This window comes from Limanda limanda, chromosome 16 (genome assembly GCF_963576545.1).
Source record: "Limanda limanda chromosome 16, fLimLim1.1, whole genome shotgun sequence".
In the NCBI taxonomy this organism is placed as follows: Eukaryota; Metazoa; Chordata; class Actinopteri; order Pleuronectiformes; family Pleuronectidae; genus Limanda; species Limanda limanda.
The window spans coordinates 2,383,576-2,405,865 of NC_083651.1; the positions used below are offsets into that span (position 1 = coordinate 2,383,576).

Sequence of the window (22,290 nt, forward strand, 5' to 3'; positions counted from 1 at the left end):
TGAAAATCAAATATTTTGGCAGTGGTGGAAATATAAAGATTTTTATTCACTACAATTTACAGTTCCGACCCTTTCACATTAAAATAAATGATCGGCTCATAAAATATTGAACCATCATTTCCTGACCTTTATATCTTGTGGTCAATTATCACATTTCAGATTTAATGTGTTTACGAGTCTGATGAACTTTTGGCAATAAAATTTGAACTTTGTAAAAAGTGATAAGAATTCTGCTCTGACTTTAAATATTAAAAGTTCAGGAGCACATCAGCCAATCAGCAGACAGAACCAGTCCAGCTGTGAAGGGATCGAGCTGCTCTGGTGTTTTATCTGAGGACTTATTCATGTCATATTATATTATTCATGTTATATTATATTAGTGATATTTTATTATATTATTCATGTTATAATATATTCGTGATATTATATTATATTAGTGATATTATATTATATTATTCATGTTATATTATATTAGTGATATTATATTAGTGATATTATATTATATTATTCATGTTATATTATATTAGTGATATTATATTATATTAGTGATGTTATATTATATTATTCATGTTATATTATATTAGTGATATTATATTATATTATTCATGTTATATTATATTATTCATGTTATATCATATTAGTGATATTATATTATATTAGTGATGTTATATTATATTATTCATGTTATATTATATTAGTGATATTTTATTATATTATTCATGTTATAATATATTCGTGATATTATATTATATTAGTGATATTATATTATATTATTCATGTTATATTATATTAGTGATATTATATTAGTGATATTATATTATATTATTCATGTTATATTATATTAGTGATATTATATTATATTAGTGATGTTATATTATATTATTCATGTTATATTATATTAGTGATATTATATTATATTATTCATGTTATATTATATTATTCATGTTATATCATATTAGTGATATTATATTATATTAGTGATATTATATTATATTAGTGATATTATATTATTCATGTTATATTATATTATTCATGTTATATTATATTAGTGATATTATATTATATTATTCATATTATATTATATTAGTGATATTATATTATATTAGTGATATTATATTATATTAGTGATATTATATTATATTATTCATGTTATATTATATTAGTGATATTTTATTATATTATTCATGTTATAATATATTCGTGATATTATATTATATTAGTGATATTATATTATATTATTCATGTTATATTATATTAGTGATATTATATTAGTGATATTATATTATATTATTCATGTTATATTATATTAGTGATATTATATTATATTAGTGATGTTATATTATATTATTCATGTTATATTATATTAGTGATATTATATTATATTATTCATGTTATATTATATTATTCATGTTATATCATATTAGTGATATTATATTATATTAGTGATATTATATTATATTAGTGATATTATATTATTCATGTTATATTATATTATTCATGTTATATTATATTAGTGATATTATATTATATTATTCATATTATATTATATTAGTGATATTATATTATATTAGTGATATTATATTATATTAGTGATATTATATTATATTATTCATGTTATATTATATTATTCATGTTATATCATATTAGTGATATAATATTATATTAGTGATATTATATTATATTAGTGATATTATATTATATTAGTGATGTTATATCATATTAGTGATATTATATTATATTAGTGATGTTGGTTTCCTGTGTGTTGACTCTGTCTCTCGCCCTTTCTCAGATGAACTCTCTCTCCAAACAAGTGTCCCAGCTCAGCCAGGAGCTGCAGGAGATGACGCTCCTCCTCAGGCCCCTCCTCCAAACCGCGGTGCAGCCCATCCTGATGTCCATGGTGTCCAATCTGACTCCGCCCCCTAGCAGCGCCAGCCAGCTGTCGACCAGCGCCTCCCTCGTGGCTCCTCCCACCGCCACGCCCTGTTCCCTGCAGAGACCGGACAGCCTGCTGGACAGTGGAGACATGGACGCCGTGGACTTGCCCGGATGTCTCCTCCCGACGCCGCACGCCCTGAGACGACCTCGCTCTCCTCCGGGCGCCACGAGCCCGGTGACCTCTGACCTCCTCTCACCTGTGGATGGCTTCCCTGAGGCCCCCCCGGCCCCCGGGAGCCGCCACGCCTCCTCCAGTAACGGCTTCATTGTCCGGGCGCTGCAGGACCCGCCTCCCCCGACCTCTCACACGCCCTCGCCCTCTCTCTCCTTCTCCCTGTCTCTCTCGTCCTCGCCGTCCCTGTCCCCGTGTCAAGACCCTCCCCCGTCCCGATGTCTGCTGCCCCCGCCTCCCTCCCAAGACTCCGCCCCTCCCCTGTCCTCCCACTGCTCTGCTCCCCCGTCCCTCACGTCCTCTCCTGGTGACCAGCGGCTGGCTCCTCCCCCGCCGCCCGTGCCCCTGGCGTCCCCGGGCGCCCCCCTGCACCCCTCCACCCTCTCCCTGCCCTTGTCCCTGGACCTGGCCAGTGCGTGGAGGAGACAGGGAGGAGACGTCCAGGCTCCGGGCTGGTGTAAAGGACCCGTCCCCCCCGTCCCCCCCCAGGAGCTGGAGATGCAGGAGTGGGGACGCCACCAGGCGGAGGACGGGAGGGCGTCCGGCGAGCACATCAGCTTCATCGATGAAGAGGAGCCGGCGTTATGAAGGAGCCGGAGCTGAGCGACCGAGAGAGGAGACGCTGAGGACAGACCGACAGGAAGAGGACGGACAGGTGGACAGGAAGCTGGCGTGATGTCAGCTGGTCATGTGACCTGAGTGACAGCAGCACGCCTCACAGCATCAACACTCGAGCGTCTGGGACTCACAGGACCAGAGCTCATCTTCTTCAACCACTCCCATCGATCTGAGGAGTTACTGCTCCTCAAGCCCAGGATGGATAACTCCTCCTCCTCTTTCAAAGGGCAGATCTCTCAGCTGGAGGATCTCAAGCACCGGGACCGGGACTGGGACCGGGACCGGGACTGGGACTGGGACTGGGACTGGGACCGGGACCGGGACCGGGACCAGGACTGGGACTGGGAATGTAGATCTCCATCCCGTCTCCGTGGTGTCAGATCTGCTGTCGAGCCTGTTCTGCAGAGTTACTGCTCCTCAAGCCCGGTGTGGATTTCTCCTCCTCCTCTTTCAAAGGGCAGATCTCTCAGCTGGAGGATCTCAAGCACCGGGACCAGGACCGGGACTGGGACTGGGACCGGAACCGGGACTGGGACTGGGACCGGGACTGGGACCGGGACTGGGAATGTAGATCTCCATCCCGTCTCCGTGGTGTCAGATCTGCTGTCGAGCCTGTTCTGCAGTTCTTCTGCTCCTCCACGTGGATTCATCTCCTCACACACACGAGTTGGTTCATTTCCCTGTAAAGACGTTGGAAGTCTAGCGGCTCGGGTCGTGTGCCAAAGACAAAAAGAAAGATACCTGGAAGAAGAACCTAACTAAAACCAATATCCCACTGTTCATATCTCATATCACCACCATGACAGTTTACAAGCAGCCGAACAGATTGTACAGCAAACTCCCGCTTCACTCCTGAGCTTTAGCCATCCAGCCATTCGTGCCTTCTCCACTGAAACCACATTCCCTCTAAAGTCCCTCAGCTGCCGACTGCAGCATTCGGATCCAAATTTACACCAGGAAGCCATAGACGACACATTCAGAGAACAACTGCACCTCCATCTAACATCTCTAAATCTATTTATTACTTTTATTTTTGTCGAGGAGGAAATATATATATTGCACTTCTGGGAGGTGCAAGGGCCGAGGAGGAAGGTTTATGATTTCAGGTTTCACTCCAGACTGGGTGTAACCTTCCTGATTCTTATGTAGCACACACACACACAGACACACATCTTGGAATACGCACACGTCATCATGGGCATCCTCTCCCCCCCCCCCACTGGTACGAGGCACAAGCCTACAGCAGGAAAGCCACGGTTCCCAGGCTGCATCCCTCTGGAGGTCTCAGGACTTCAGTGCATTTCTGTCTTTGCTTTGCCGAGGTTCACGGCGTTCTTTACAACGTGTAACATAGAGAGAGTCAGATTCCTGGTTTCTATTTTCAGTAACGGGAGCAGGAGGTCGAGGGACGAGCCGGACTCTGAACACACACACACACACACACAGGTTCACTGAGCAGAACTCACGTCCACGTCTGAGGAGCTCGGATCCCACAGGTGTTCTCTGAGGCTGGGGTGGGGGGGGGGGGCGGGGGGTTTTAAAAGGTTTTAAAAGGTTTTAAATCAAATGCATGTCACAGCTTCTTTCTGCATGAGGAACGTGTCTGCTGCTGTCGAGCTGTCGAGGCCCGATGGAGGCTGAAGGGTTTCAGATGTATTTTATTAATGACTACTGTTACATTTAAAAAGAAACTTTACCAGGATTACAAACTGTACGACAATAAAGAAGTGTTGTTTTGTAAGAGCTCCGCCTGTGACTCCACTCGTGTGTCAGCGTTTCATGAGTCTGTTTGAGTAACATAACATTTCAATTTGATCTGAAATGGAGATTGACTCCAGCTCCCCCCATGACCAACAAATAACAAGTGGTAGAGATAATGCATGGAATTCTTTAAGCCCCTTATAATTTGGAAGAAAAATTATTTCATTACTGAAGCAAGAAATATGCTGAATGAATCAAATGTGTTATTTTCTTATTTCTTTTAAGCAAAAGAGTAAAATTGGTAATTTCTACGTCCGGTAATGTGCAAATGAGGCTTTTTTCTCTGTCACATGAAGGTAAAATTAATATCTTTTGTTTCTGAAATGTTGGTCGGACAAAGACGTGAGAAAACGTTCACTATTTACTCTCATTTACAAGGAAAGCGATTCACTGATCAGCACTTAACTGAATCCTCTTTAAAACCCGTTGAATACGTGTGAATTTAAATCAGAAAACAATCGAATCTCCACTTGAACGACAGCTTCCACAGAAATAAGACGCGTCACAGAGGAGATCCTTCTTCAGGTCTGCATATATATTTTTAATGGTAACATTCATTCTATCAGAGCTTCAGTAAGGTTTGAAATGTCAGGGAACAACACTCGAGAAAGATCCTGGTGGAGAAAAGAAATAAAATGAGAGAGGGAACGAAACAGCGTCGCACAGGATTCTGCTTTTGCGGCTGCACTTGGTGCTTTCACCCTCCAGGGGTCAGTCTCAAATTGTTCTTCCTTTAATCCTCATTTCCACTCTTCACTCTCCTCTCTTCCCCCGAAACACAGAGGAAGAAAAAACAACCTCGGAAATCTCATTTATCCCTGAAGACGAACACATGAATGAGGCGGCTGCAGAGGACAGATCCAACGGAGGTGTGAGGACTCTCGACCTCTGACCTCCGCTGCTCTGCGTCCTCTGAACTCGCAGCTGGGCGGGTCAGAGCGAGCTCCTCCCACTCTGGAACTACATCTCCCATTGGGATCATAAGGATGCTGGACAGACGTGACGGCTCCAGTGAACACAGAACCACAACCGTGAGAAACAAAAGAGAACCAGGGGAACACATTTCCTTTCAGCTCCACACACCGTGACCAAGTTCAGACTCATGAATCCTCAGTGAGAACCTGGGTTCAGAGGTGTGGGGGGGGGCGAATGAGAAAGAGACAGGGCGGGGAAAATAAAAATCCAAAAATATATATTTATGTTTATATATATATATATTTACGAGGTATGTATCCACAAAAAAAACACCCAAAATTTCAAAATAGGCAGTCTGTGTTTTTTCTCCAAATGTGTCCTTACTCGCGACCCCTTAAGGAAACATTAATATTATTAGTTTAAAAATTAAAAAAAAATAAAACTGGGAAGCTTTGCTGTCCAACTGTGTGTGAGACCTGGTGGTCCGGTTCCTCTGAGACCCGCGTCTCCAGGACCAGGAGTCCACCAGCACCGGGGGGGCGGCGCCGGTGAGCGGCTGCTGCTCCCAAACCAAAGAAGAAGAAGAAGAAGAAAAAACAAAAAAAAAGGCAATTCTTAAATCGCAAAGTCTCAAAAGGAAAAACTTTCACTTCCTCCTTGCAGGAAGGAGAAAAAAGGGAGAAACAGGTGAAACCCTCCCAAACCGTTGATTTCCCAACGACCACGTTCTCAGATCCTCGCAGCGAGAGGTCGAGAGGTCGAGTGCGAGCCGAGCGTTCCAGGGGGCCGGACGGCGGTCGGGGGGGTGAACGCTCGCCAGCCACAGGTCCAAGAAAAGGTGTCTTTGTGCATCAGAACAAGAAGAACCAACGCCGTCCCGTCCAGACGAGTGTTAGTGAGGCTGGCAGGAGAGGAGCTCCCCCCCCCTCTGTAGTCATGCCAGGTACTGCTGCATCGCCGTCTTCGCCCTGAGAAACACACACACACACACACACACACACACACAGACACACACAGTCAGTCTACCTGCTTCATCACCAGTGTGTAGCAGCGTGTGTGTTTTCATGGGTTTGCTGCAGCACCTGTCACTGAGGTTGGAGTCGGGCGCCTGGGTGAGTTTGTGCAGGATGTCCACGAAGCCCATCTCCCTCAGCTTGTCCTGACGCTCCTGAGAACCTGGACAACACAGAATCCACAGAGAGAAGATACATCATCTCATCGACCATGATCTCACTTCAGCTGCGTGCTAATAGAAATCAGGAGTTTACAGTTTACAGTAAATGTCATCGTCATTTATTTCTCGTTTTCATCCAGAGCAGAAGACTAATGATCTTTTTGTTACCTAACATTTAACTCAAACATTCTCCCTCTGGAGGATTATCTGTGTGTATAAATATCTAATAAAAACAAAAGTGAGTAAACCTTGAGACCCCGAACCCTTACCGTCCTCCTCATTCCAGATCAGGTTCGAGATGCAGAAGGTGGCGGCGAGCTGCAGCTTCACGTTCGAATGCCCCTGAGGAAACAGATTAATACGTCTTAAACCATAAGAAAAAGTATTTAAATTGAACAAGAGTGAGCTACAGGTTATTATGCTCATTACCATGTAGTATTTGATTTTCTGGAGTATGTCGTCGTTGGTCATGATGACATCCTTGGCTGTGTTGCCGTCGGCGATGTTGGCCAAGATGCACAACGTCTGACAGATGAGAAAAGTTGTGTTTTCATCAGTGCTGCCATGGGAACATTTCATTCTTTGTTGTTTATGTTAATGAGAGATGTGAAAGTTGTTTTCTCTATGAGGAGCTCACCTGTTCTTTGACCTCTATGCTGTGCTCGGCCTCCAGGATGAGGGTCACTGCCTGCATGATCTGCTTCCCGTGAGAACTCATGATCTGGTCGATGTGCTGACGACACCAGAGGAGAGAGAGAGAGAGAGAGAGAGAGAGAGAGTCAGTGAGCAAGCTGCTGGGTTCTCACTCATTTCTAAAGAATTCATGCAGATTCAGCACAGTCATGAATATTCAAATCGACAGAGCAGGTGAGAGAGTGTGAAGCTTGAAGGTTGGAGCTGAGTAAAATTAAAATTCATGGCAGAGCAGATGTGTCAGTGGAACAAAGTGCTTCTTAGCTCCTGCAGGTCTTCTCTTTTAAAACACTAGAATCCTTTTCCTACTAGTTTGATTTGGACACAAACCCTGGACCGGTCACTGATCCCCTCTGTTCAGTCCACACTGTCGGTGCAGATGTTTGATGCTGAAGGTAAATTGGGCGTTTATTTGCTCTCAGCCTGTGATCATGTCTCACCGGGCGCGTTGAAAGCAGATTGCGCAGGAGGCCGAGGGTCTTCATCAGCACGTTGGTGTCGGGGTCCGACAGCAGGCGGAACAACTGCTCGGTCCCCAGACACCGGACGATCTCCACCTTCACCTTCTGATCGGCCTGAAACGCCATGTTCTAAACACACACACGTTTCTTCATTAAATAATCAGGCTGTAAAGATGTATTTTATAGTTCTTAACGTGTAAAGGGCTTTGGAGAAAATACATAAAATCCTCTTCTTACCATCAGGGCCCAGATCCCATTGACCCTCAGGGCAGGACTGTCACTCTGGGTCAGACTGCATAGTAACTCAATTACCCCCGACTCCAGGATCGGCTGCAGATGAACAGAAACAAACAGTCTCAACATTAAACCTGCAATAACTGATCTGCTTTGGCCACAAGGGGGCAGTGGAAACACATTATTTACATATCACGTTCTGAGTTGATGTGGTGAACTTGTTGCAGCAGCTTTTTACAGCTGAGAAAACGCACAATGACATCAGTGAGAGGGAAGTTGTGGTGCACACAGATGCACAATGAGCTGAAAGTCACGATAAAGCTTGATGTGTGTGTCTGTGTGTGTGTGTGTTTGTGTGCACCTCTTTGCTGGGTGAGAACTCCAACAGTAGATTGCATAGTGTTGAGGAGGCCATGACCAGGACTTCATCTGGGGCGTTCTGGAGCAGCTACAAAACAAAAACACCCAGCGTTACTCGATGTGTTGATTATGTTCACACCCCAGGTTCCATCCAGCCGGAGAACTGGTGCTTCAATGAGTCACGTGACACAAATCTGAATAGAGCTTCTTCTTTAACCCTAAATAGAAGTGTGTGTTCACTGGACTTCTCCACTGACCTTCATGAGGGGTTTCCACACGGCGTGGTCGTGGAAGCTGGTCCTCAGCTGCTGCACTGATCGTGAGAGACTGTGAAGACACCTGCAGAAAATAAATCAATTAATAAAACTGATCTAATAATCAGCCCTTGTCACATGTACTATAGGGAGATGTCATGTAATCATCCAGGTGTGAAGACGAGCGGCTCAAGTCGTACCTGACGGCTGCCAAGCGGACCTTGATGCTGGATTCTGAAAGGCCACTGACTATCCGGTCCATCATGTTCTCCGTCTCTGTGATCTGCATGAAAAGAGAAGGGGACGGGTTAGTAAACATGTACACATTAAGTTATGCTGTTGCTGCATACACACAATCTGCCCAGAGAAAGGTCACCTTCTTGCGGATGTCCTCGTCGTTGGAGCCCAGCGAGGCGTAGAGTTTGAAAGCAGCTTGTCTCAGCTCGTGAGCGTGTTTCAGGTCGTGATCCAGCTGCAGGTCACAGAGTGGACAGAAAGAGAGGTTTATCATTTAGCCGTTGCAGGAAAACATCTGTAGCAAAATTTACACCAATCAGTGAAGCTAAATCAGGTTGTAATCACTTGTGGATTGTCTTGGCTTCGAGCCTCGGGTGCTTGTCCGATCTGTTTAGGACCAAATACTTGAAAATCAAACGACTTCTCAGCTTCAGCTGTAGTTTGTGTTTACTGCTCATCAGCTAACGTTAGCATGCTAACAAACTCAGACAGTGACTGACCCTCTTGATGTCCGTGATGGCGGACACGGAGCTGGGGTATTTAAAGTAGTCGGCCAACATGGCCACCAGGTGGTCGGTGGTGCTGGCGATCCTCTGCAGCTCCACGTCCGGCTCCATCAGGTAGGCCAGCGTCTCCGCTCCCTCCACCCGCTCCTCCAGCAGATGCTCTTTACTGCACATCCGCACCAAGCACGGCAGAGTCTGGGTGAGAGACAGAGTCATGTTTACAGTAACTACAAAAAGTGTTATTATATAATTATCATGATTAATAAGTGTCAGGAAATCCAACCTTTAGGACGATGCAGCTGTCGTCTGTCTTAATTGCACCCGCTCGACACATGTACGTTAAACTGAGACAAAGGAAGATTTCACATTTAAGTTTAAACAGGAAATACAGTCACATATTATTCATGGATAATAATTCATATGCGTCTACATCACTTACCATTTGGCCGCTGTTAGCTGCATTTCTATGGGTTGATCCCTTTGCATCATTCTGACAAATACCTGAGAGAGCAGCTCCCCATCCACCAGCACTGAGGGACAAACAGAGACATGGGTTGAAATGTGAAGTTCATGAGAAGAGATAGAAATAGAAAAGACAAGAAGAGACAAGATGAGAAGACACGTCCTCACCATTCACCAGTGTCATGGAGACCTGAGTGTTCTCGTAGGCCAGGACTGAGAAACACTTTAACGCCTGCATCCGGACCTGGAGAGACACAAAGAGGAATCTCAGTATCTACAAGGTTTTATCATAAACTGTCTAATACTGTTCACACACTCAGGGACGGCCATGTACCTTATAAGAGGGTGAGATGAGGAGAGGGGCGATGTTCTGGATGGCACCGTGGTTGAAAAGAACCGTCTGGTGCTCCGGGGTCTGCAGACACACAAACATATGAACAACTGCAACAATCGTAGTCTGGCTTCATGTGCTTCAAGGACTCCACAGTGTTTGACCAAATACCAACAAATACCTTACAACAGTGGGAGAAGATCTGTGTGATGTACTCCTGGGTTCTCTGTGAGCGGCTCAGCAGAGACATGAGATGAGGAATCACAGTGGGGTCCTGGAGAGACAGAATTCATCATAACATGTGGCTGCAGAAGGAGACGCTGCTCAGTAAAAGTTACATGGGCTTGTTTTAAATCTACATTAATCAGTATTAGTGATATTATCATTGAAATGTGTGTATATATTAAACTAAGTTCAGCCTTTTCTGCACAAGAGGACAAATGAATGTGAGACTAGACTCTTAAGTGTACAAACTGGCATCTGTATGAGTGAAGTTCTTGCTAATCAGAAACGTTATTTCCACAATCACATTTAGTTTGTGTGTTCAGCAGGTGAAACTCTGTCCACACAACCTACAGTGTAGAGCAGCTGCACAGGAGTGACCGGACTGATGAAGACCGTTCTCAGGCATCGAAGACACGCTTCAATGAAGATCAGGTCTGGACACAAGAGACCTGTGAGCACAAAACACACAGGACTGTTTAGACCTGGGTCACCGTGGCTGTGGCCTCCTGCAGATGTGAAGGAGCGTCCGCCCCGAACCTTGGAGAAGGGCGGGGATGATGTGACAGTCCACCAGGGACTTGATGTTGTTCTCGGTGCCCATGGCCAAGCTGCCCAGCACCACGGCACACTCGGTCCGCAGCTCCAGACTGGACGAGCTCTGCTGGAGAAGGTAGAGTAACCTGGAGACGGTGAAGAAACACAGATATAAAACACAAGATAGTCAGAAAGTGTGGAGCAGAAAGTGTGGATCAGAAAGAGAGACGGTAAGAACTGGACGAACCTGGGCACGGCTCCGAGGACGATCAGATTGGCTTTCTGCTTGTTGTTTCCAATCACTGCATTCTTCATGTCACTGTGAAACCAGACGTGGGTACACACACATGAAAGCTCCCTTCTTCCTAATGTCTTTGAAGCAACTGTGACAAATGTGCTTCTCTAGCATAACAAAACCTCTAAGGGTGGATATGGTAACGCTGCAGATCACAGCCTTTAAGATACGGTGTATTTCTTTTCAAATTACAGTGTAGCAGCATCTCAGTACAAGTACAACACAGACAGATAAAAACACATGCACACAACTTCACAGATTTGTAGTAACAACAACCCTAAGGGAGGCTGTGACGTACAAACCAGGACTGATTAGTATTAGGAGCTCAAAGTGTTTAAAGAAAACATCACCACACCACAAGCAGCAGCTCTGACTGTTGACACAAGGCAGGTTAGTGCCACGCATTCATGATGCTGCCGTCAGATTCTGACCCCAGCAGCTTTAGCTTTAGCACAAATCAAGACTCGTAGGGCCAGGCTTCGTTCTCTAGTCTTTAAAATACCAGTTTTGTCGAGCCTGTGCACACTGCAGTCTTAGATTTTGGTTATCTGTCCACCTCAAGGTGCAATCTGCAAAACTGCTGCTCACTGGAAGTTTGATGTGCATATTAAACATTGTACTTTAGCCACATGCGTGTTAAACGGGATATCTGCATGGAAAGGCAGGTGTAAAGGTGTTCCTAATAAAGTGCTAGAGGGAGAATATGTATTTGTAAATAAGAATGAGTCTGTGCATTTGTGTTCACTGCATTTTCCCACCCAGCCTTTCTCCTGCACTGCGAGCGACCCGAGATGATATCAAATAGCAGGTGAGTGAGGCGAGTGGAAAAGTACAGCTGTAGCAGGCAGGCAGTCAGGTGTTCAGCTGGTGGAGCGCTGCAAGTCGTAACCTAAGCTAGTCTCCTTAGAAGTTAAAAATAACGATGTAATAGTCAGAGTCTAGGTCAGTGCAATCGAGACAGAGAGTGAAAGTGAATGGGGGGGAGAGAGATAGAGAGATAGAGAGAGAGAGAGAGAGAGAGAGAGAGAGAGAGAGAGAGAGAGAGAGAGAGATAGAAATGCATTTTGAAATAGGCCGTCACATGAAAGAAGTAAACACAGAGGTCACGGCCCTGCAGCAACAACACCATCAGTGATGTCGTCCACATTCAGAAGAGGTTATTTTTAATCCACCACCTACAGCAACACCAGCGGAATTCATGGAAGTAAATAAATAAATCTGGCTGTGGTGAAATGCATCGGCTGAATAGAGTCCAGACTCCTCCAGTGAACCAGATGGGGACACAGCTAAAGGACAGAGCAGTCTCTGAGTCTCACATCCCTGCATGCACGAGGGAGGACAGGTATTAAATCAGCAGCACTTACATGACTCCCTGCAGCACTTTCTGTGGGTCGGGGTCGAACAGCCGGTCCACATAATGGCGACTAGTGGCCGTGACTTCCTGCACGAGGGCAAACGGAACACACACAAGGGACAAAATGACACACAACATCTGTACGATGCTCGGTTTCTTTGTACAGTGCACATGTTTGAGTTGTTTCACATTTCAAAAGGGTTCGAGGGTTCGAGGGTTCGAGTCCACAGATCACTTGTGGAGTTTCAGGGGTAAACAGTGCTGCATCCAAACCACAAAGTAAAAGGTCTTAAAACATACAATATGAATAAAAGGCCTCCATACTGCAATTTAAATATAAAAACCACCGGAGAAGCATGGAGGCATTTAGAGATGTTTCACGTTTGAATAATCAAATCTTTACACAGTGGTGAGTAGATAATGACGTATATTTCATTTTGCTGTGATATATCCCTTTAAGTTCTCCAAAAACAAATGCTCCACTCATAGATTTGTGATTATTAAACTCAGGTATTATGGAAAGTTGCAGATAGACCATAGACGTGTTGCATGTGTCCCCCAGTGGCTGCATGTGACGACACCAGACAACTTTGTTTATCACTGGGAGCTTTGGACCAGAACTTTCCACACGACCCCCAGAGGAGCGACCCTCACCCGGCGGACACCACGCTGATGCTCCCGGTGCCAACACGGTGCTCAGCACATTCTGTCCCATCCACAAACTCCCATGTGCACGGATCAGGTTCACACACACAACAACAACACACAACACAAGGGAGCTGGTACATGCACAAATAAAAGATGAGTCTTCTTTCTGCATGTGGGGGCGTTTTACTGATGGAATCCTGACAACTATCTATTTAAAATCAATTTAAAATTAATGTCCAATGCAAACTTCAGCCAAGTTGCACCTGACGACCACTGTCATCTGCGGGAATAACGAGCACAAACCCGGGGACTAGCAGCGATACATCCGGCTGCAGACAGAGCTTTGACCTGGGAGAACTCCCGGAGGAAACCAGTGAGTGGTTAGCTTCGCTAGCTTAGCCACAAGCTAGTGGCTAAGCTAGTGGCTAAGCTAACGGTAGCTAGCTAAACTACGCTAAGTTTGCTGTGTAATTCACAAGCCACAGCGACTCAAGTGTAATAATAAGATAAGTGGGAGGTTTTAATAAAAATATCACATGTGTAACTTATGTTTAATAATTCATTATGCACCCGGGGGGGTGTGTGTTTGGATTAGAGTAGCATCAGCGCTGTCACTTAGCATTTAGCTGCTAACTCATTCCGAGTGACACTTGACAGCTACTTCTTTCGCTCGATTTGAGTTCCTCTACACACCGGCGGGGCGGGCGGACATTAACCACAAGCATCCATCGCTGTATCCAGAGCGTTCCCGCCCGCCCGGGTGGACTCGGGGTAGAAAACAGGTCACCGCACGCTACGTAGGCGCGCCGCTCCACAGTGCTACATGTTGCCTCTGGGGTTAGCTCGATGCTAACAGAGGACACACACCTCCGCGGTGTGACCGGTGAGATTACCCGGACCCCCCGCTGTTAGCACGGTTAGCACGGTTAGCACGATGCTAACACTCACCGACAGCACGCTGACGCGGAGCGGGGCCTCCAGCAGACACGACATCTCTCTTCCCCGGATCGAGCGCCCCAATCCCCGCAGCACCGTGCAGACACTCCGCCCCCCAGAGCAGCTGTGGAGCGGCTCCTCGGAGAGAGGCTCGGCCCCGGAGCTCCGGGGTCAGGCCGGGTGGAGGACCGGGGGTCAGGGTGGGTGAGAACCGGGGGTCGAGCTCCGGTGTGACCGGGGCTGAGGCTTCCAGCCGCGGGGAAAACAAGAAGGAAACCCGGGAGCTGATTCAGAGAGCTGCTCACACACTGGGTTTATCCACCAGGTAAATGTTGTTTATACCTGTGACGTCTCCTGGAGACACTTTCGACACAATAACTCCACACAGAAATAAAAAAACAACATACATCTGGTGATGGATGATAACAAACTTTCTATTAAAACACAATAATAAAAATGATAATCATGTTTTATCTGTGGAAACTTGTGTGCTTCAACGTTCAATTCATTAAATTATGGATTTCATAGCTTAATTTTTCTAATTCCACAATGAATTCAACACAATGATTATTTAATTGTTTAAATATGTTGTGAAATATGATAATAAAGGCATGGAGACAAAACAACACATCAAAAAAATAACATATAATAAACAAGATATATTTAAACCAGTTAAAATTATCAGTTTTCAAATGCTTCCGTGTATAATTAGATTTAAGCAATGATTTAAAAACCGATGAAGTGACGTCACTGTATTTATTTACTATACAACATGTAAATATAAATCAAAATCAATTTGTTATATTTAATTTCCTTTGATCGAATCTGCTGCTGAGCATCACTTTTTGATATTTACTTAAGCCTGTGACGTTTTTGCGCATGCGCATAAGGCAACGGACGCGAGGTGGGAAAATTCATGTTTGTGAAAGAAGCGAAAAGATGATTTTTAGATCCAGTTTGTGAGTTTGTGAGTTTCCGGCTCGTTCGAGTACAAACACACGTTCCTCAGCTCTTCACCCGTCAGTGTAAGTGTGCAACGTGTGTGTGTCTGTTGTGTTGTGCTCTGACTGGGAGACGTGACGTTGTTGTGCCTTGTGTTAGCCTAGCTAGCTGCAGCATGTTGTGTTGAAGTCAAACACAATTAGCTGGGAACACACCTGAGGACGCGAGGAGATTAAATACGAAGTAAAGCTGTTGTTGACACACATGCTAATGCTGCTAGGTGTTAGCATGTTAGCATGTGAGGTGGATGTAGCATTAACTCCATGTGTCCATGTGTCCACGTCTCACTGGGACACATGGACAAGACACAACACGAGCTGCGTCTCTGCTAGTGTGTGTGTTTGAAGTGTGTGTGTTTCAGGATCTTTGTGTTCTCAGTGTGTCACAGGGGCGTTCACTCATTCATTCATTCATTCATTATGAGTTCTAAGATGTAAAATAATATAGTTTCAGTTTCTAACTTCATGCACCAAGATTCAGTTTTTGCTCTTTTGCATTTCACCAGGTTCTGTGTTCAGACAAATTATTTAACATGATACAACAGGTGTATGAGACAAAAAAAGTCCCTACTTACAGCTTTACAATTTAATAATCATCACTTCCAATAATAAATGAACTTAATCCCCCATAAACTTAACTTTTTATTGCCAAATCCATTGACTGCAACATTAATGTTCTGTTGTCAGTAGGGCTGCAACTAACAACAACAATCAACAATCCCAAATCCAAAGAAACTTCATTTAATATCATAAATTATTCAGATTTAAGCAGTTAAAACAGAAACCCTAGTTATTTCTGCTTAAATAAATAACCACAATAAGTATTTGATTATAAAATGAGTTGAAACCTGTCTGTCGACTTATTGATTAGTTTTTGTGTCATAACTTTTAGTTTTTAACAGAGAACAACATCATCACCAGTGTTTTATACTTGTTCTCTGACTCATCATTAAAAGATAACCTGTAAACAGCAGGTCTCTTGTGTCTGTGTCTTTCTGTGTCTTTCTGTGTCTTTGTCTCTCTGTGTGTCTCTTTGTGTCTCTGTGTCTCTGTGTCTCTGTGTCTCTGTGTCTCTGTGTCTCTGTCTCTCTCTCTGTGTCTCTGTGTCTCCGTCTCTCCGTGTCTCCGTCTCTCTGTGTGTCTATGTCTCTTTGTGTCTCTCTGTGTCTCTCTGTGTGTCTCTGTGTCTCTCTGTCTCTGTGTCTCTCTGTGTGTCTCTGTCTCTCTCTGTGTCTCTGTCTCTCTGTCTCTGTGTCTGTCTCTGTGTGTCTCTATGTGTCTCTGTCTCTCTGTGTGTCTCTGTGTGTGTCTCTGTATGTCTCTGTGTGTCTCTGTATGTCTCTGTGTGTCTCTGTATGTCTCTCTGTGTCTCTGTGTGTCTCTCTGTCTATGTGTCTCTGTGTCTCTCTCTGTCTCTCTCTTTCTCTCTGTCTCTCTGTCTCTCTGTCTCTCTGTCTCTCTGTCTCCGTCTCTCAGTCTCTCCGTCTCTCTGTGTGTCTCTGTCTCTCTGTGTGTCTGTCTCTCTCTGTGTCTCTGTCTCTCTGTGTGTCTCTGTCTCTTTGTGTGTCTCTATATCTCTGTCTCTCTGTGTCTCTGGAGCCCAGAAGACAAACCCAGCCTCCCTGTGACTGTCTCTTCCCCTGTGCTTCCCCAGCTCACCCGTCTGTGTCTCTGTGTCTCTCTGTGTCTCTGTCTCTCTGTCTCTCTGTCTCTCTGTGTGTCTGTCTCTCTGTGTGTCTGTCTGTCTCTCTGTCTCTCTGTGTCTCTGTGTCTCTGTGTCTCCGTCTCTCAGTCTCTCCGTGTCTCCGTCTCTCTGTGTGTCTCTGTGTCTCTCTGTGTCTCCTGAGCCCAGAATACAAACCCAGCCTCCCTGTGACTGTCCCTTCCCCTGTCCTTCCCCAGCCCACCCGTCTGTGCACCATGAAGATCGCAGTGGAAGGCTGTTGCCACGGGGAACTGGACAAGATCTACGAGACCATCGCCTTCCTGGAGAAGAAGGAAGGCGTGAAGGTGGACCTGCTGCTCTGCTGCGGCGACTTCCAGGCCGTGAGGAACGAGGGAGACATGAAGTGCATGGCGGTGCCGGCCAAGTACCGGACCATGCAAACCTTCTACAAGTCAGTGCTTTGGTTCTTTAAGATTCTAAAAGTGTAAGACATGAGTGAGAGCGTTTGAAACTTGAAGGTCACTGTGTGTTGCAGATACTACTCTGGAGAGAAGAAGGCTCCGGTTCTCACCATCTTCATCGGAGGGAACCACGAGGCGTCCAACCACATGCAGGAGCTTTCCTACGGCGGCTGGGTGGCACCGAACATTTACTATCTGGGTAGGAGGAACCAGAACATTAAACTCAGTGTCTGCACATCGGTGGATTCCCAGGTTTTAATTTGACCGTGTGTTGCTAGGTTACGCCGGTGTGATTCGCTACAAAGGGATTCGAATCGGTGGCTTATCTGGAATCTTCAAATCACACGACTACAGAAAAGGTGAGTTTTGTTTTAACGTCTGAATGATCACATCAAACATTGTTTATGAAGATGAAGGATGTGACAACCATAGATTTATATATATAAGACTAGATGTCTCGTTCGACGGAGCCAGACGTCACCACATGGCGGCCATCTTGCTACGGGGCATCTCGCTCACCCATAACATTCGTTGGTAGTGGTAAATAACCATAACTTGCTCAATTTTCAAACGATTTTTAAACGGTTTGGTTTGTTATAAACGTCAGAGATGTAGTTATGACACTGCATAAATTATTCATTTTTTTTAGAAAATAACATAATTATTCATAAGTATGCAGTGTCATATCTACATCACTGACGTTTATAACAAACCAAACCGTTTAAAAATCGTTTACTTTTATTTACCACTACCAACACAATGTTATGGGTGAGAGCGAGCTGCCCCCTAGCAAGATGGCCGCCATGTGCGGACGTTCGTCTCCGTTGGCCGGTAACGCAGACACACATCTAGTCTTTATATATAAATCTACGGTGACAACTCCCAATTGTCAAAATCAGAACTCCACTACGCCTCCTGGTGGCTGGTCATAAACTCTGCTTCCTCTATGTAAGTGGATGGGACATGGACCAACTTAATAAAAGTAGATTCTTCCTCAAGATGGTTTCTGTCATTTCAGGTTATCACATGATGTATGTTCAGGTTTGGTTTTAATTATACGATGATTCCTCCTCTTTCAGGTCATCATGAGTTCCCTCCGTACAACCCTGACACTCTACGCAGTGTGTATCACATCCGAAACATCGAGGTGTTCCGATTAAAACAGGTAAATAGAGTTTCATCTTCCTCTCACACAGATTATCCCTGTATTGATCTAAACGGTGTGTTTTGCTTCCTCTGCCACTCAGATCCAGATGCCCATGGACATCTTCATGAGCCACGACTGGCCCCGAGGAATCTACTACTACGGCAGCGTGGGCGAGCTGCTGCGCAAGAAGAAGTTTCTGCGACAGGAGGTGGAGTCGAACACGCTGGGAAGTCCTGCAGCCGAGGAGCTCATGTCTCACCTCCAGCCCAACTACTGGTTCTCTGCTCATCTCCACGTGAAGTTTGCAGCCGTGATGCAGCATCCGGTGAGAGAGACACTGTTTCTGCAGCTCGTGGAAAAACAAAAAGTCTAATTCCCTCCCGTGTATTTCATCAACTGAGTGAATTCTCCTCTCTTCAGCCCAAAGGTAAAGCTGCTCCACGTGTAACCAAGTTCCTGTCTCTGGATAAATGTTTGCCCCACAGGGAGTTCCTACAGGTGAGAGTTCTGTTGCTGAATTCACACAAGTAGATTTGAAATGAAAGGACGATAGTTTGAAGCAATGACTTTGGTTCCAGATCGTGGATGTTCAGGAGAGACCGGGTTCCTCCGAGGGTCTCGAGTATGATCCAGAGTGGCTCGCTATCTTGAAATCCACCAACAGCCTTCAGAGGACCACCCGACACAACTGGAACCCCCCTGAGAACAATGGCCTTCACGAACGGTACGTAGATAATCCAGAGATAGAGTCGCTCTGACAGTTCTGACTCGTGCTGTGTTTCACGCCGTGGACCTTCTCTCTCCACCAGGTGGGACTTCAAAGCTTCAGAAGCAGCCATGATGAAGGTGATGGAGGACCTCAGCGGTGACCTCTCCATTCCAGACAACTTCAGCCGGACGGTGCCGGCCTACGACCCCAGCCGGCCCCAGCACCACGCCCCCCCCAGCTACAGCACCAACCCCCAGACCACGGAGCTCTGTGCCACGCTGGGTCTCACGGACCTGTACGCCCAGGACGGCCTGGTGGGGGAGGTGGGCAAGTTCCAGGGCAGCACCGGGGGGGAGGAGGAGGATGAAGACGGGAACAGCGTGGGGAGCGCCGACGAGCCGAGCGAGTATCCAACCGACACCTCGGGGCTGTCCAGCTCCTGTAACCCTGATGAGATCACCATAGAGGACGAATGGGAGGAAGAGGAGGAGGAGGAAGAGGAGGAGAAGAACGGGTCAAAGGCGGGAGCAAAGGGAGACCAGCTCCCGGACCCCCACACCCCCGCCCGCATGGTTCTGCCAGAGCCAAAATCCAAAGGTTCACCCGATAACCTGTCCGACCTAATGAAGCTGCCCCCCCCTTCCCACTCGACCCCGGCCGCCGCTCGCTCTCACTCCGGATCAGAGAGCGAGGGAGCGGGGGGGGGAGGGGACGACTCCGCCGCTCGAATCTTAAAACGTACGAGTGACGAAGGCGTGAATCCTGGCAGCAGAGGCTCCACCCCCATGATCAAACGCAGGAACCAGGTGATCTACGCCGCCGTGGAGGACGAGGAGTGTGAGGATGAGTGAGTCAGGGTGAGGCTCCTCCCACAACACATCAGTGAGTCAGGGTGAGGCTCCTCCCACAACACATCAGTGAGTCAGAGTGAGATGAGGCCGAAGGTGAGGCTCCTCCCACAACACATCAGTGATACGAGGCCGAAGGTGAGGCTCCTCCCACAACACACCTGTCCCACAACGAACAATTCTCCCTTAGTTTGTATTGATTTGTAAAACGTGACGTGTATTTACTGCTTGTTTTTTATACAGCTTCCAATATGAACTATACAAAGTAGAGTTATGGAATTACAATAATCAAAAATTGGGCAACAAGTTTCCTCAGCGACCACAAAACAGCTGCTAATAAGTGTTTTCTACAGATTCTTTTTAAAAGAGTAAGCTTCTTTTTGTTTAACCACAAACAGCCGCTATATCGCTCAGTATCAAATCCTTTACGTAATGTCGTCAGATACTTTGAACAATTTGAATTTGTCGGTGGCAAACGTTAGAATTCCCTGGTTTTATTAATTTGCATCAGCTGTTCTGTGGTTGTCAGGCGTCACATTCTTGCTCAATCTTTAAGATTTTTGTCCTTTTCAGTCATTTACACTCAAAAACATGAGAAAACTCATCTCAGGTTAAAATTTTCAAGGTTTATCCGTTGAAATGTAAATTGTAAATGACAAAAGTTCGTTTCTGCACTTAGTTTCTACAGAAGGGCAATTACAGCTATGGAAATTCTTTATTTGTTCAAACGCGATCGCCTTTTTATACATTTTAATCAGACCAAGAACATTTTAGAGAACAGATTTTTGATTTTCTGTGTTAAATTCTTTTATATTTTGTAACTTTCCAAGTCAACAGCAATGATTTAAAGAGGCTGTGAAATTAAAATATTTCTTTTAAAGTGAATAAAATGCCATCGTACAGTCTTTAAAATCATTTCACATATCTGAAGAAAAGCATCGTGCCGTTCACAGCTTTATTGAACACTTTACATACTGTAGGTGCAGATGAGAAACCAAGTCCTGTTTTTAACGACTTGTCATAATTGCACAGAACACTGAACGTACTTGTGATCGCTGGAGAATGAACAGATGTATTTATTGTGTGTGATGAGCTGATGAGCACTTAGTGCCTCTGGAGGGGCAAACTAATTATATCTTCTGAATTATATTTGTTTCCTTCAATTTTGAGACTTTTAATTAGTTTGCCATATTTTTTAAGTTTTAGAATTTGCATGACTTTGACAATAAAGCGGAACAAAACCATTTTTCCTGAACACCGGTATTTGTTTGAATCAGATTCATAACATCTCTGAGTCCTTCAGACGATACACTCCAGGTTCACAAGTGTGCTCGAAAGCCAACGTACACTTCCATTAAAGTTAAGACAATAATATACAACATACAGTGTATTCAACAAGATCTTTACATCCATACAAAAAGCCGTTACAGTAGAGCCTGATGCCAGGGGGCGGGGTTACTGGTTTCTGATGCGAGCCGATTGGTGGAGATGGTTTTTCCTGCACTTTGCCTACAAAGCTCCACACGTAAAGAAACAGGATTCACAGAGAAAGAAAACTGGGAATAGGCACTTCTGTTTTTTGTTTTTCTTGTGTATGTGCGTTTTAATCTTCTACGTCTTTCTTCTTTTTCTTCAGCCGAGCTTTAAGACGGAAACCAAACACACACACACTCTGTTTTAAGAGCATTGTATTAAGTTAAGTGAATCAGTTAAACTATGGAGGAAGAGAGACAGATGAAGAACAAAGTAAACTAGATGAGCAGATTTTCTCCTTCAGGATGTTTTCTACTTGTTTCTGATTTTAAATCTGTCCTGAAATCTTCCAGGACACCAGATATTTTATTTAATCTTTCACTAACAGTAATAATTGAGATTTAATACTTTATTCAGACCAGGAACTTTAAGCGTTTGATGGATTCTCTCTGCTACAGACACATGATTAGTCACAGCTTTCGGTTTCCTGCTCATAACAAAACAAAAGTCCCGTGACTTCCTTCACTCACTCAGGTTTATATTGTTGCTGTTTATATTGTTTCTAAGAGCTGAAGCCTGCGATGATCACATTCTTCCTCATCAGCACTCGAGCAAAGCCACTGAAACGCAACCGAAACTTCACCAGTCCTTCATGAAACATGCAACATGTGTCTTAGGCTCTGTTCAGACCTGGTATTAAGGGGAGTGATGTTATTTCTACCTAGTCTGAGTTACAGGTGTGTGTGTGTCGAGGAGAGAGAGGAGTCAGGAGCAGCTGAATGAATCTCATTTTATCAATTTAATAAAAATAGAAGTTCTGATCAGTCGACATCGTGGTGGTGTCCAGAAGCAAATTTAAGCATTGTCACGGAAAAGC

At 44.8% G+C, this 22,290-nt stretch overlaps 3 protein-coding genes across 4 annotated transcripts in view; 2 read left to right on the forward strand and 1 right to left on the reverse strand.

The window, feature by feature from the left end:
* kcnh3 (potassium voltage-gated channel, subfamily H (eag-related), member 3) overlaps window positions 1-2,698 on the forward strand; it is a 96,632-nt gene extending 93,934 nt beyond the window's left edge. The window contains exon 15 of the mRNA XM_061088484.1: window positions 1,790-2,698. Within this exon, the coding sequence (XP_060944467.1) occupies window positions 1,790-2,698 (909 nt within the window). The remainder of the gene's footprint in view (window positions 1-1,789) is intronic.
* Window positions 2,699-5,003: 2,305 nt separating this feature from the next.
* armc8 (armadillo repeat containing 8) lies at window positions 5,004-14,421 on the reverse strand. 2 transcript variants are annotated; one of them, XM_061088241.1, is made up of 22 exons: window positions 14,121-14,421; window positions 12,535-12,611; window positions 11,123-11,194; window positions 10,879-11,021; window positions 10,693-10,790; window positions 10,298-10,390; window positions 10,120-10,200; window positions 9,954-10,029; window positions 9,763-9,853; window positions 9,607-9,667; window positions 9,318-9,518; window positions 8,957-9,052; window positions 8,781-8,863; window positions 8,584-8,665; window positions 8,328-8,414; window positions 7,970-8,062; window positions 7,712-7,861; window positions 7,216-7,311; window positions 7,008-7,103; window positions 6,848-6,920; window positions 6,487-6,580; window positions 5,004-6,372 (listed from the first exon to the last, which is right to left on the reverse strand). In XM_061088241.1, exons 1-22 carry the CDS (start codon window positions 14,163-14,165, stop codon window positions 6,339-6,341), a joined length of 2,022 nt encoding a protein of 673 aa, XP_060944224.1. In that variant the 5' UTR covers window positions 14,166-14,421; the 3' UTR covers window positions 5,004-6,338. The 2 variants fall into 2 exon arrangements, with proteins under 2 accessions (XP_060944224.1, XP_060944223.1); XM_061088240.1 differs by having other exon boundaries at window positions 6,827-6,920.
* A 588-nt stretch (window positions 14,422-15,009) lies between these two features.
* dbr1 (debranching RNA lariats 1) lies at window positions 15,010-21,186 on the forward strand. The gene is made up of 9 exons (XM_061088474.1): window positions 15,010-15,133; window positions 17,012-17,226; window positions 17,311-17,435; window positions 17,515-17,595; window positions 18,316-18,401; window positions 18,484-18,708; window positions 18,804-18,881; window positions 18,962-19,107; window positions 19,193-21,186. Exons 2-9 carry the CDS (start codon window positions 17,030-17,032, stop codon window positions 19,941-19,943), a joined length of 1,689 nt encoding a protein of 562 aa, XP_060944457.1. The 5' UTR covers window positions 15,010-15,133; window positions 17,012-17,029; the 3' UTR covers window positions 19,944-21,186.
* The last annotated feature ends 1,104 nt before the right edge of the window (window positions 21,187-22,290 follow it).